At 39.3% G+C, this 14,080-nt stretch overlaps 2 protein-coding genes across 4 annotated transcripts; both read right to left on the bottom strand.

Annotated features, from left to right (window-relative positions):
• Positions 1-222: 222 nt before the first annotated feature.
• LOC126381479 (uncharacterized) lies at positions 223-1,262 on the bottom strand. Of its 2 annotated transcripts, none has more exons than XM_050030964.1 (2): positions 986-1,262; positions 223-496 (listed from the first exon to the last, which is right to left on the bottom strand). In XM_050030964.1, exons 1-2 carry the CDS (start codon positions 1,035-1,037, stop codon positions 246-248), a joined length of 303 nt encoding a protein of 100 aa, XP_049886921.1. In that variant the 5' UTR covers positions 1,038-1,262; the 3' UTR covers positions 223-245. The 2 variants fall into 2 exon arrangements, with proteins under 2 accessions (XP_049886921.1, XP_049886920.1); XM_050030963.1 differs by having other exon boundaries at positions 223-501.
• Positions 1,263-6,291: 5,029 nt separating this feature from the next.
• Positions 6,292-13,465, bottom strand: LOC126381477 (uncharacterized). 2 transcript variants are annotated; one of them, XM_050030962.1, is made up of 4 exons: positions 13,339-13,465; positions 13,184-13,242; positions 9,470-9,598; positions 6,292-8,816 (listed from the first exon to the last, which is right to left on the bottom strand). In XM_050030962.1, the coding sequence occupies exon 4, from the start codon at positions 8,208-8,210 to the stop codon at positions 6,570-6,572; it is 1,641 nt and encodes a 546-aa protein (XP_049886919.1). In that variant the 5' UTR covers positions 8,211-8,816; positions 9,470-9,598; positions 13,184-13,242; positions 13,339-13,465; the 3' UTR covers positions 6,292-6,569. The 2 variants fall into 2 exon arrangements, with proteins under 2 accessions (XP_049886919.1, XP_049886918.1); XM_050030961.1 differs by having other exon boundaries at positions 6,292-9,598.
• Positions 13,466-14,080: the final 615 nt, after the last annotated feature.

The raw sequence follows: 14,080 nt of genomic DNA on the forward strand, positions 1-14,080 counted from the left end.
ATTAGCAAAATATTTGAAGTGGGCCTTAACGCGAGGTTGTTGTCGTACTGGGTGCCGCGAGATGTGCTATCGGAGAGGCAGTACGCGTACCGGCACGGCCGCTCCACCACCGACCTCGTGCGGGAGGTGGTGTGGCGCGTGCTGAGCGCGCGCGAGGCCGCCCGCCACGTTGCCGTCATCTGCTGCGACCTGTCCCGCGCGTTCGATACTGCTAATCACGAGCTCATTAGGGACAAGCTCGAACACTACGGAATACGGGGTCCAGCTCTGTCGCTTATAGCTTCCTTCATGTCTAACAGGAAACAAGTAGTTTCAGGAGACGGGGGGCAGACCACATCAGAAGAGCTGGAGACTGCAATGGGCGTGCCACAAGGCTCGTGTCTGTCCAACACTCTTTTCAGCATCCTCTTAAACGACTTGCCGGTATCCGTAGATGGGGCCGATATCTTTATGTACGCCGACGATGTGACCGCTGTGGTTTCCGCTCCATCACCGTCTGAGCTGGAACAAAGCCTGGTTACAGTAGTCACTAAGATACATACATGGTTGACGGCAAACGGTTTGGCTTTAAACAGGGAAAAGACCTGTTTCATGCGTTTCTCGCTAAACGGCCACAAACTGCAACCTTTGCAGATCCCAGTGGGCGGCACATTCCTTCAACAGGTTGAGTCCACTCGGTTACTGGGTTTTACTATCGACAGCGGTCTTTGTTGGGATGAGCACATAGATGACTGGTGCACGCGCCTGGGGCGAGCTTGTTTCGCTTTGCGCCGTCTCGCTAAAACTGCGTCGAGAGATGTGGTAAGAACGTGCTATTTCGCGACCGTGCACTCTCTGATCACGTATGGTACTGAACTATGGGGTAGGGCAGCGGACTGGGAGCGCATATTTCGTATGCAGAAGCGTGGTGTCCGCGCTATTGCGCGAATACCCAGCGATGTATCAGCGCGTGAATATTTCATAAAATATAAAATTATGCCCTTACCTTGCATTGTAATCCAGCAAATAGTCACCTTTGTACACGAAAATATAAACATGTTCGCAAAAAAAGGTAGAAATGAAAGTCATGCTTTGCGCAGTAACGCTCAGTGTACCGACTTGCTGACGCAAGCGCACAGACTGAGAAAAACCGGACAATCGGTTTACGTAATAGGCCCTAAGGTCTATAATCGAATACCGGATGACGTGAGAAGTGCAACTTCTGCCTGCATATTTAAAAACAGAATAAAAACGTGGCTTCTTGAGAAGCAATTTTACGATTTTTCATTTTTTAATTGATTATTTCTAATTTGTAATTGTATTATAATAATTTTAATTTATATGGAATGATATTCGATTATGATTATTATTACTTTATGATTTTATATTTAATTGATATTGTATTGATATTGTTTGTCTTATTCATGTCGATTCATTACGTACGTTTAACGTACCTACTCTGAATTATTGTATTTACTTAATTAATGACTTGTAATAGTATATTACCAATAAAATTTTCATTTTCATTTTCATTTTTCATTTTCGACACGTCGGCTGCGGCTGCGGTCGGCGCGCTGTCGCCTGCACCGTGGTGTTCGCGCCCTCGAATAACTGCGAGAACGCCGACCTCGAGAATGCCGAATCGAAGGATGATGTCCGCGTGGCTCTCGCGAGCCACGTCCGTGAATATCACGGTGTCGTGATCGGCTCGATCTATCCATGATTAGAACTGTCCACGATCGGTAACTGGCTCACACGAAAATTCGGTAAACAATAAACAAAGTGACACTTATATGTGGGTGAACGTTAAAAATGTTCACTCCAAAAACAAATAGCTACAAAAACAAATCTCGAAAATGGAATATTGAAAACGTTATAACGTTAAATCAAATTAAGAAAAAGTGCGGGAGTGAATCAACATATCCCACTTCTGATATTAGGAAATCAGAAGTGAAACTGTTTTTTTAAAAAATAACACGTTTATTCCTGAAATTAAATTAACAAAATATAGAAAAGAAATAATTTACAAAATACCACGCTGCTTCACAAATACGTCCTTCTTGGTCGACGGATGCCACGAAACAGAGAGGCGGCGCTGGTTTGCGGCGCCTTTTATAGTATGACAGCTTTTCCTATACTACTTCCCTAAATCATCTCCAACAATATAATAACACCATTGCAGCCCACTAGATATCCCCCTGACTTGAACCACAGACCAGAAATACTCGACTTGGCGCTCCTAAAGAACATAAATTTACGTTTGTGTTCTATAGAAGTACTACACGAGTTACAATCCGACCACCGACCTGTTATATTAAAACTAGGCTCCCGTTTAGACGCCCCTGATAATCCAGCACCCCCTAAGACAGTGCTGGACTGGGAGAAGGTGGCCGAAGGCCTCCAGACTTCCAGTTCAGTATACTTAGATAGTATCCCAGTAGAAATAACCTCCTTAGAGGAGGCCTCGACAGCTATTAACTCCCTCACGGATCACGTGAGGTCGGTTTTGAACGAAAGTTCAAAACAGGTTCCGGAGATGGAAGACCATCGCTGGAAACTGCCTACCGACATCCGTGATCTGCTAACGGAGAAAAACGCAGCCACCCGCGCATATGATTCCAATCGCAACGAGGAATGTCGCCGTCATTTGCGTCTCTTGCAGCATACTGTAAGAAAACGTATAAATGACATGCGACAGAATCGGTGGGATAATCTTTTGATTGGCATTGAGCCCCACCACCAGGCCATCTGGCAGCTGTCTAGGTCTCTTCAAAAGGATACGGTTGTTCCTACTCCCCCTCTCAATAGGCCTAACCAACCCCCCGCTTTCGACGATGACGAAAAAGCCGAATGCCTTGCCGACAGTCTCAAAGCCCAATGCTCGCCCAGCACTCTCCCTATCGATCGTAGGCACCTCTCGACGGTGAACTCTGAAGTTCAGCGTAGGGCTTCTGTACCTCCCACCGATCCTCCTCTTCCAAAGGTAACTGAGGAAGAGGTACTAGGTATTATCAAAAGATTTCATACCCGAAAAGCCCCTGGCTCAGACGGTATCAGAATAGAATAGAATAGAATAGAAACTTTATTTGCGTCAAATATGGTGAATAAGGTGACAAGTGGGTATTAGAAGTAGGTACAATACATGTTTCGCCATAACAATGTTGGCATGCAAATGTTATATGTAGACAAAGGCACATTTATTTACACTAAACTTTTTCTTTAAACTAAAACTTACATTACTGCAGAAATTCCCTGACAGAATAAAAATTACGTTCATTAAGCCATTTATATAATTTTGTCTTAAATAATGTCAATTTTAGCATTTTAATATCAGTCGGTATTTTATTATATAATCTAACGCACATAGCAAGACAGCTCTTATTAAAAATTTCAGTAATTGGTGTTTCATCAAATACCAATCTGTCTAGATTTCGACGGATACGAGGATTAACATCAACTGCTTTTGTAAATTCATCTTGATGCCGTTTAACAAATACACACACTTCATAAATGTAAAGTGAAGGTAGTGGCAACAAACCAAACTTTTTAAATAATAGCTTGCAAGAGTCGCGAGGCGGCTTGCCAGCTATCGCTCGTATACATTTTTTTTGTGCAATGAAGACACTTTGAATATTAGTTCCATTTCCCCAGATGATAAGACCGTAGCGCATGATCGATGCTATGTACGCGTGATAAGCAGACATAACCGCATTTTTATTAGTTACGTGACGGAGACGTTTGAGGGCATAGATAAATTTATTAATTTTTCCACATAATATACTCCATATGACATTTCCAGTTTAATTGACTGTCAATTTTTAGACCTAGAAATTTGGTTTCATATGATTGAATAATGTCCGATTCGTTATATTTAACATTTAATTTATTGGGCAATTTATAATTAAAATTAATATACGTAGTTTTCGCTAAATTTATTTTCAAATTATTTATGTCAGTCCATTTAATTATAGTGTCAATTGTATTATTAATGTCAAATTGATGTTCTCTAAAAGAGTTGTCATTTATTTTTTGTTTAGTAGTGACTACAATAGAAATATCATCAGCGAACAATATGCACTTATGTTTAGTAACTTCTGGTATATCATTTATGTAAACGAGAAATAAGAATGGCCCTAAGACACTTCCTTGTGGGACACCGCGTTTATTATATTTATACTCTGAGACGAATGGGACCACTTCGTTTTTATTATCGTTAAGTTTTTTAATAACTACACATTGTTGTCTATTAAATAGATAAGAGCTGAGCCAGTCCAGAGGTAATCCCCTTACTCCTATTGCTGCTAACTTGCTTAAAAGAATGTCGTGGTCTACAAAATCAAAAGCCTTGCTCAGATCAAAGAAGAGGGCAGTAGTGAGGTGCTTTTTATTTGCACTTTTTAATATCTCCTTGATGAGCGAAAACATGGCAAGTGTTGTAGATTTCTTTTTTTGAAATCCGTATTGTTCTGGTCGAATTATAAGTTTTTTGTCACAATACACCGTAATGCGCTTCAACATACATTTTTCGAGTATTTTTGATAATATTGGTATTAGGGTGGTCCTTATTTTTCAAAGTAAAATACACTTCTCATCAAAAAAATCGAAACACCTTGCAAGTTTACGTTTTGTCAGGATTATCAGAAAAATGTGTACATTTAGGAATAAATGTTAAGTGTCGTTTAATAGTGAGTAATATGAGCTTATCAAATCTTAATGTTAATGTTCTAAATTTAAATGAATTTTTCATAGGTTTCGTATTTTGTTAAATGAGTCATTTTTATTCCGTATGGAGTATAAAGGAAATGGATAAAACAACACACGTAAATGAAAAAAAAAAGCTAAAAAACGTTTATTTAATAACTTGTATTCCCTCCCCGAGCTCTAATTACTGCTTCCATACGGTTCTTCATCGATCGGATGAGAGTCACGATCACATGCTGTGGTATATTGTCCCATTCCTCTTGGATTGCATCTTGCAGCTGGCTAAGTGTTTCTGGGGCAGGATCTCTTGCTCGAATTCGTCTCTTTAATTCATCCCACAGATGTTCAATGGGATTCATGTCCGGGCTTCTTGCTGGCCATTCCATAATAGAGATATCGACTTCGTTAAGATAATCTCGTACGACGCCCGCGGTGTGAGCCCTAGCATTGTCGTGCATGAATATGAAGCCGTTGCCAATAAAATGTGCATAGGGCATCACATGATGCTCGAGACACTCTTCGACGTACCGATGACAGTTTAGTGCAGGCAGACGTGGCCCAGACACGAAAGCAAGCTCTGTCTTACCGTCGGCGCTGATTCCTCCCCAAACCGTCCACGAACCGCCACCATAGCTGACCTTTTCTTCAATGCAGCATTGTGCATAGCGTTCTCCGTCTCTTCTGTAGACCTTGTTCCTTCCGTCGTTACCATACAGCATAATTTTACACTCATCAGAAAAGAGAACTTTGCTCCACTGTAGGTATGACCAATTTAGGTGCTCACGTGCAAAGTTAAGGCGCGCTCTTCGATGGTCTGCAGTTAATTTCGGCCCATTTGCTGGCTTATGCGGTACCAGTCCACGATCCTTCAACCTTCTTCTAATTGTAGAGTCACTTACAGCCACCCTTCGTACAACACGAAGCCGCTGCTGCAGTTGAAAAGCGTTAAGGCGTCGATTTCTTAAAGAAGTTGTTACAATAAATCGATCATCTCGCTCAGAAGTGACCCGATTCCTGCCAGATCCTGAACGGCGCGTGAACAAACCAGTCTCCCGATAACGTTTATAGACTCTATGAACAGATGACAGGCTTAGATGCAGTCTTGCAGCCACAACACGCTGACTAAGGCCAGAATCCAGCAATGCCACAACTTGGGCGGCTTCTGTGGGCGAAGTATCCATACGTTTTAGAAAAAAAACCTTTTTTCAGACGTCCCAAAGTCACAGTATTGAAATAAAAAACAAAAAGTTTAAGGATAGGCGCCAATTTTTAGTTTTTAAACGCTAAATGTACTCCAACCCTAAACACACATTTGTCTCAAAACAGTGATTCATTTCGTTTATAAGATAAACAAATGAAATTCTAATTTAGAATTTAGAATTTTCGCTTATTACTGTAATGGCCAAACTGCCAGCTATACATTTATGTATTTTTTTTCATCGTATGAATTCTTTTTTGTGTTAAATTCGGACAGAAACAATGAAAACGGAAGTGTTTCGATTTTTTTGATGAGAAGTGTATATCAATGGGGCACCTGTGCGTCGCTGGTGTTAAATATAAGTAAAAACACATGCTTGAATATTTAGAAATGGACTGTATTTAAATAAATTTTACAAAAAGTGGAAAATGCAACACCCATCGCCATGATGGTTAAGGGTAGAAGAAAGAATGGAATTCGGTGTTGCCATAATATAAAATAAATTTAGTGTGTACTACACATATTCCGCAACACGGCAAAAAGAACAAAGATTAAAAAGTACAAACGTTTAAACTAAGTAAAAAGATGAACAAAATTGTTTTTTAATTATGATGAAAAATAAGCAACTAGTTTTTAATATAAACTTGAAAATAAATTATTTGTTCTTTTTGTTTTAAACTTAAAATTATTCTTACTCATTATCTATAGGTAAGATACATACTTTGTGAATACTAGTTTTCACTATAGAACCTTTACAAGTTTTAATGGAAAGTGCTCTCACTTTGCCATCAGCCCCGGGAAAAACATCTACTACTTTAGCCCCTTTATTACTTTTACAGTTTTTAACAAATCTAAAGATATATGCAACAAATCTTTTCATTTTATCAATGTTTGAACAATTATTAAACAATGGTAAGTCCTCAGTTATTGAAATTACATGTGAAGTTTTTATTTCTGGAATTTCTTTAGGTAACTTCACATTTTCACACACAGGATTAAAATCCAGCTGGCTTAAAAATGTGGGACCATGCCACCAAAGATCATGACTTTGTAATAAATGCGGTTCTACGCCTCTAGACAGGCAGTCAGCTGGGTTTTGTGAAGTATTTACATAATACCAAGAGAAATTCCCTGTCAATTCAATAATACATTTGATTCTATTAGCCACATATACACTGAGTTTTATAGGATTGGTTTTTAACCATGCCAGAACAATTTGTGAGTCAACATATAGGTAGACATTAACATCAAATCGCGGACTTATTATATCATACACTTTTTTAGTTAATTTAGCAAGTAACAATGCACTATTTAATTCCAATCTAGGTGTGCTCAACTCTTTTATAGGATTCACCCGAGATTTAGAGCATAATAAATTCACCGTAACCTCATCATTGACACCAACAGATCTCATATAAAGTGAACAGCCATAGGCTTTATTAGAAGCGTCGGCAAACCCAATGATGTCAATTGACTTGGCTTCACAAGTGTTTAAATTTCTTTTAACTACAATATCATTCATTTTAGTTAAATGGTCAGCAAAAGTTTTGAATTCCTGATTGAGCTGGTCGGGCAAAGGAGAATCCCAATTACATTTAGACAGCCATGTTTGCTGCATTAGAAGTTTTGCTTTAACAACAATAGGTCCAACCAGTCCCAATGGGTCAAATATTTTGCTCACAAATGATAATACATCACGTTTGGTGTATTTATCTAATAAATTTTGTTCAGGAGAACTTATTACAAGTGTGTCATCATCTAATTTACATTTTATACCTAAATTCCTGACAACACTGTTATCTTTTTCTGAAAAATGAACATCACCTTTATGTTGAGCAGTTAATGGAATGTCCTGTAACAATGAATTATCATTTGCACACCATTTATGCAGTGAAAAGCCACCTTTTTTTAACAATTGAATAAGTTCGTCCCTTGTTTTTATAAGTTGACCTAAGTCATTATCAGATAAGCAAATGTCATCAAAATAAGTTTTATGCAATAGTGCATCGGAAGCCAGGCAAAACTGATCCCTATACCGGTTAGCTAACTCAACCAAACAACGCGTGGCTAAATATGAGGAGCTTTTTAGACCATAGGTGACAGTCTGAAGTTGCAGACACTGTATAGCACTGTCTGAAGTCGGCCTCCACAATATGTTTTGCAATTGGCGGTGTGATGGTGTCAAGTTTATACATCTGAACATTTTTTGAATGTCACAATTTAAAATATACTTGTAAAGTCTAAACAATATAAGAATGCTAAACAGATCATTCTGCACAACAGGCCCATTTAATAAGACATCATTAAGTGAAATTTTAGACAAACTTTGCATTGAACCATCAAATACTACTCTTAATTTTGTAGTTAAACTGTTTTCATTGAAAACTGGATGATGAGGCAAAAAGAACACTGGCTGTTCCTCCAAATCATATTCAGACACATCTATGTATTTGGCATGGCCTAAATCTACATATTCATCAATAAATGCTTTATAGTTTTTAAATAAAGTGTCATCCTTTTTAAATCTTAATTCCAAGTTATGAAATCGTTTCAATGCACATGAAAGAGAATTACCCAAATGCAATTTATTAATATCCTGTTTGAGAGGTAAAGCCACCTCAAACTTGTCATCATGTAAAACAACAGACTCTTTAAATATTTGTTCAGTTAACTGTTGTTCAGTTTCCCCTTCAATATAAACTTCAGGTACTTTTTCTGTTTGCCAGAACTGTGAAACAATTTTGTCTAAGTGACAATGAGGTTGAATAAACTCGTTACTTGTGCCAGAGAGGTTAGATTGCGTTGTGCAAAAGTTAGAAGCCAAGCATGAAGATGTAGGTGCATAGGCAGGAACCCTCCCGGCGACCACAAAGCCGAAGCGTGTGTTTTGCAGGAATAGCTCCCCAGGTACAACCGGAATCTGGTCACGAAGTAGAACCTGAAAAAATATGTCGCAACCTAGGAGAATGCTAATCTTGTCACAAGTATCAAAGTCATTATCTGCCAGCCTAACATAGGATGGAAAATGATATTTATGTTTTTGTACCAAAAACTGTGGCATGTCAGATGTAATATTTTTTACTACATGGCAAGTCAATGACATTTTAAAATCGTTTGTAGTAGAATTGATGTCTAATGTGGTCTGTTGTGTTGAAATATTTGAACCATCACACACACCTGTAACCTTAACATTAGTAGGCTGTAACTTACAACCTATTTGATCAGCAAGATCAGAAGAAACAAATGAGACTTGGCTCCCTGAGTCAAGTAAAGCACGTGCGTAAATTGGCAGCCCGTCCTTATTATATAATTTAACCCTAACTGTGGGCAATAAGACATTATCATTTTTATTAGCTAATAAGCTGACTTTCTGCTCACTGCTTTGAGGAACGTCCTCATGCAACAAAGTGTTGTGCGTACCCTTGCATTTAGCACAATTAAAAGTGAAAAAACATTTTTTATTTAGGTGCTCATTAAGACATATTTTACATAATTTATGTTTGCAAACAAAGTCATTACGGTTAGTGGGCTCAACAAGCTTGAAACTTGGACATTGATGCAGTTTATGACTGTGTGAGTTGCAATACTTACAGTTAATGGGCTTTATGATATCATTATTATTTTTATTAGCATTATTTTTTGAAGCTACTAGGCTGTTGCGGCGCACAGAAGATGCTGGCGCGCTTTCTCCGAGGGTCTCGAGAGCTGCTGCCCGGTTATCTAAAAACGTCAAAAAATCCTTCAGGTTAGGCAAATTACTGTCACTTTGCTTTTCTAAATGAAATGCTCGCAGTGTATATTGGTCAATTTTCCTTTGTAAAATGGAAATTATTATTAAATCCCATGATTCCACAGGCACATCTAAATTTTTAAGAGCGCCTATATGTTGTCTCGTGGTTGAGACCAAGGTTCGCAGAGCAGGAGCAGAAGTCTTACTTTGTACAGGCAGGTCCAAAATGGCAACAATATGATTATTAACCACCAGGTCGGGGTGTCGCAAAAAGGGTCCCATACAAAATTAGGACTTAGAAATTTTTTAACAAAAATCGCCAAAAGTAACATTCGGGATCCGGGGGGATGTGGGAGTATTAGGGTGGGGGGAAACCACGGGTGACCTTAGATGACCTTGGGAGGTCACTGACCTTAAAGTCAAGGTCATGACCTTATTCCCTTATTCTTCACAAATATAGTGTAGGTCAGACACATCAAAGGTCAAGATCATTGACCTTAAAGGTCAAGGTCACTTATCCAAAATCAGAAATATTACCATTATATCAACTTTATGCAGTAAACTTTCGATTTCAGTGACCTCAAAGGTCAAGGTCACCAAGATCATTGACCTTAAAGGTCAAGGTCACTTATCCAAAATCAAAAATATTCGCATTATATCAACTTTGTGTAGTAAACCTTCAAAGTCAGTGACCTTTAAAGGTCTTCACCGCCGCCTCTCGGCCCTTCGGGCCTCGATGGTCACAAGTAACCTAACCCACTCGGCTATATGGCAGGGGGCTCGCTTTGCTCGCCCCCTGCCATACAGCCTTCGTAACCTATATCTACAGTGTCGGGGTGCCGCGAATTTCCGTGCTCGCTTCGCTCGCACCCGTGACTGCTGTCATATCGAAACAAATCTTCACCGCCGCCTCTCGGCCCTTCGGGCCTCGATGGTCACAAGTAACCTAACCCACTCGGCTATATGGCAGGGGGCTCGCTTTGCTCGCCCCCTGCCATACAGCCTTCGTAACCTATATCTACAGTGTCGGGGTGCCGCGAGTTTCCGTGCTCGCGTCGCTCGCACCCGTGACAAAAGGATACCTGTAAAAAAAAATACGCGTGGCGGACACCGAGCGTGGACGTGTTTCGCGGAGCTCCATAGAAAAAATTAAAGATATATTTTAAAATTACATAAAACGCATTTTTTAAAATATCTCGAAAACGGTGCGTCGTAGCGCAAAAATAACAAAAAATTGCCCCCTTTTAGATACCCCTAACCCACCTCTTCCGCATATATTAAAATAAAAAAAACTCACTTTTTCAAAAAAAATTGAAAAAATTTTTCAAGTCCAGCTTTCATAGTAATTTCTCTCGAAAATCGGCTATGTCCGTGGCTCATACAAAAACGACCAAAATTATTCTAAGTCTCGGACCCTTTTTGCGACACTACGTAGAATCAACTTTTGAAAATTTTACAAGTCCAGCTTCCATAGTAATTTCATTCGAAAATTCGGCTAAGTCGATGGTTCATACAAAAACGACCAAAATTATTTTAAGTCTCGGACCCTTTTTGCGACACTACGTAGAATCAACTTTTGAAAATTTTACAAGTCCAGCTTCCATAGTAATTTCATTCGAAAATTCGGCTAAGTCGATGGTTCATACAAAATTGAAGTGAAATTTTTCTAAGTGTTGGGACCCCTTTTACGACACCCTAACCTGCTTTTTATTATCAAACCGTTGCTTTAACAACTGCAAGGCAACAGCATAATTTTCACTTGTAAGTGTCAAGTGTTGTATAATATTGTGGGCTGAAACAAAATATCTTTTGCTACCTTATAGGAAGGTAGGTAAATAGAAAAGGTGTTATGAAAATACATAAATAGTATGATATGTTTCAGAAAATTTATAAAGTGGTGTTTACCTGAAGGGCACAGCTAGATGTTATAGACCGGTGAGCATGAGACAAAGAAAACTCCCTTGAATTTGTACAATGTATATTTTACAATTATAATTATTAAAGTACAACCATGGGCAGGTAAAAACCCTATGGAGGGAGACAGGTCGCGCTTTGGTCCGTCAGGTTAATTGTCACTCCGTTACAACCATGGGATATCACTATGTTTAAAACACTGTCCGTACACCTGTAGGCACCTCACTTACTCGAGGACCTCCGACTATCAGGCCTACCTGAGGCGTTCCGGAATACCGTACAGGTGATGAGTTGAGGCCGGCTCAGGCCAGGGCGTGCTGGACGATGGCGGCGCAGCGGGCCAACTGTTACGCAGCTGGCGGGCTGCACGTCCACCGGTCAACCTCGCAGACCTTCACCGGGCCTTATCCGGTGTGTTGACAAAAGGAGAGGCGCGGCACATCCACATGCGCGCCGCACAAAGGAAAGCTTCGACGTGCAAACAACCAAGGCAAGCTCCGCCGAAATGAAGCTTGAAATAACTTGCAAACGCAGAAGAAAACAGTAGCAATCTTCATTCACAAAATTGGTTGAAATAGTCTGATCCAATCATAAACTTCTTCTTAGATTAAAACTTGCAAAACGTTCGAAAATTAAAACGTTAAAACTTTAAAGACGTTAAAACAATTAAAAAACTCAAAACTTTAAAACAATTAAAAAACTTTAAAACCCCATCTGCAACAAGGAATGGCAATGATTAGCATGTGGTTCAGCTGACAGCGTGGCAATGCAACTCACGAGTGTAAAACAAAGAAAATAACTTACAGGTTCATCCGGGATAGTTGGGCATCGCTCGGATGAAACCTAAACCCACCCACTGGACCTTCGGCGATGGGATTTCAGGGATGTTGCTGAAAACAAGGACCTCGAGGTTATCACAAAGTTGGTGCAAAAATATGCACGAAGAATTGCGAGGACTCACCATCTCGGTTAAGTTGTTTATTTAAATCGAGACATCGGCTCTTGATGTCGCCGATAAATCGTGGCTTTTAATTTGCCCACATTATTGTTACGGCAGTGGAGTCTCCGGCGCTCTCGCGACGTCCCCACTTTCCAAAACCTGTCTCAGCTCAGCCAGCTGTCAGTCTGACACAAGAACCACGAACAAAGTTGCCAAACTAGAAAAAATCTACCAAACCATAAATTCGCCGAATCAACGACAACAATCGATCGACTTGTTTGATCCCAAAATTTAAACAATATAATTATAATATATCAAAAATAAATGTTGCAGATAATTTTAATATAATAATTTAGAACAAAAGAAAATTATTAAAATGTTCGGGCCCATCGATAACCCTGCAGCGCCATCTGTGATTTCCTGCGGGTAAAATATAAAACAACGAAATATCGCCAGAAACCACAAGATGTCGCTACAAGGCTCGTTGGTCCGAAATGCTTCGTTACAGGGCTTCGCCACAAAGCAAGCTCCTCAAATAATAAAACTTGTCGCACGGCGACAGAGAGGGGTCTTGATCTATAACATCTTTGAATAGATTATAAAAACTGTGAAATTCACTTAATTCACCATAAAATTTTGGGAGTTCAATCGGTGGAAGACGTCTGGCTGGAGGCCTATCCTCTTTTTTGTAGCTTTCTAGACATCTAGAAAAGATACTTACGGTGTCATAATATCGGCCTTCAACCTCGAACACGTTTTCCGTTTTCTCATCATTTGAATCTAGAATGGAAATTCGTAGGTTATAGTCAATATACTGATCGAAACATTTGGTTAGCCTATTGAGCTTTTCCTGAATTATATAGGAATCAATTTTACCTGGCGCCGATTGTAATTCCCGTGCGTAATTATACATGCGAGTTATGGAACTCTTTACATGGCCTCGGGAGGCCACCAGGCCTTTTAAATCGCTTCCTTGCTCCATTATTGAAACCACCCAAATAAGTCAGTAACAAAGCAATAGAACTATTAAATTTAAACAGTTGAAACAGTATTATAACAATATGAACTCCAAAAATTCTTTAATACGTTAACACGCAATAAAACAATAGAATGACAATAAAACAAAATGGCTAACAAAGCCGAAATGCTTCCGGAAACTCCGTTGCGCGGGGGCAAATTAACGAATGACACAACACACACGTCACTAAATCTTGCAGCTCGTTCTTTCTCGCAGCGTCTTGACGTCGTCGTCTCGCTCCTTCCCTCGAACGTTCCGTTTAACGCAAACAATTGGATGTCAATTTTTTTTATTTTTATTTTAAAGTCATATAAAATGTAAGTTTTAAAAAACCGGTAAATCGGAAAAGGTACGTTACGTATAGCGAAACGTGTTTAAAAACAAATGTTTATTGTATTTTTGCACTATGGTTGCGCGATTGTTGCCAACCAAATAAAACAAATGCAAAGTTCAACACAGATTGTAAAAATAATAGGTAAAATTAAAATGGCGTTGCAGATTTATAGAATCATGCAGTCCGATGAAATAAAATGTTCCACTTTTTGTCAATAGCACAAAATGCGAATTAAATTTGTTTTGTCAATGGCACAAAACGCGAAA

This window comes from Pectinophora gossypiella, unplaced genomic scaffold (assembly GCF_024362695.1).
Source record: "Pectinophora gossypiella unplaced genomic scaffold, ilPecGoss1.1 Pgos_56, whole genome shotgun sequence".
Classification (NCBI taxonomy): Eukaryota; Metazoa; Arthropoda; class Insecta; order Lepidoptera; family Gelechiidae; genus Pectinophora; species Pectinophora gossypiella.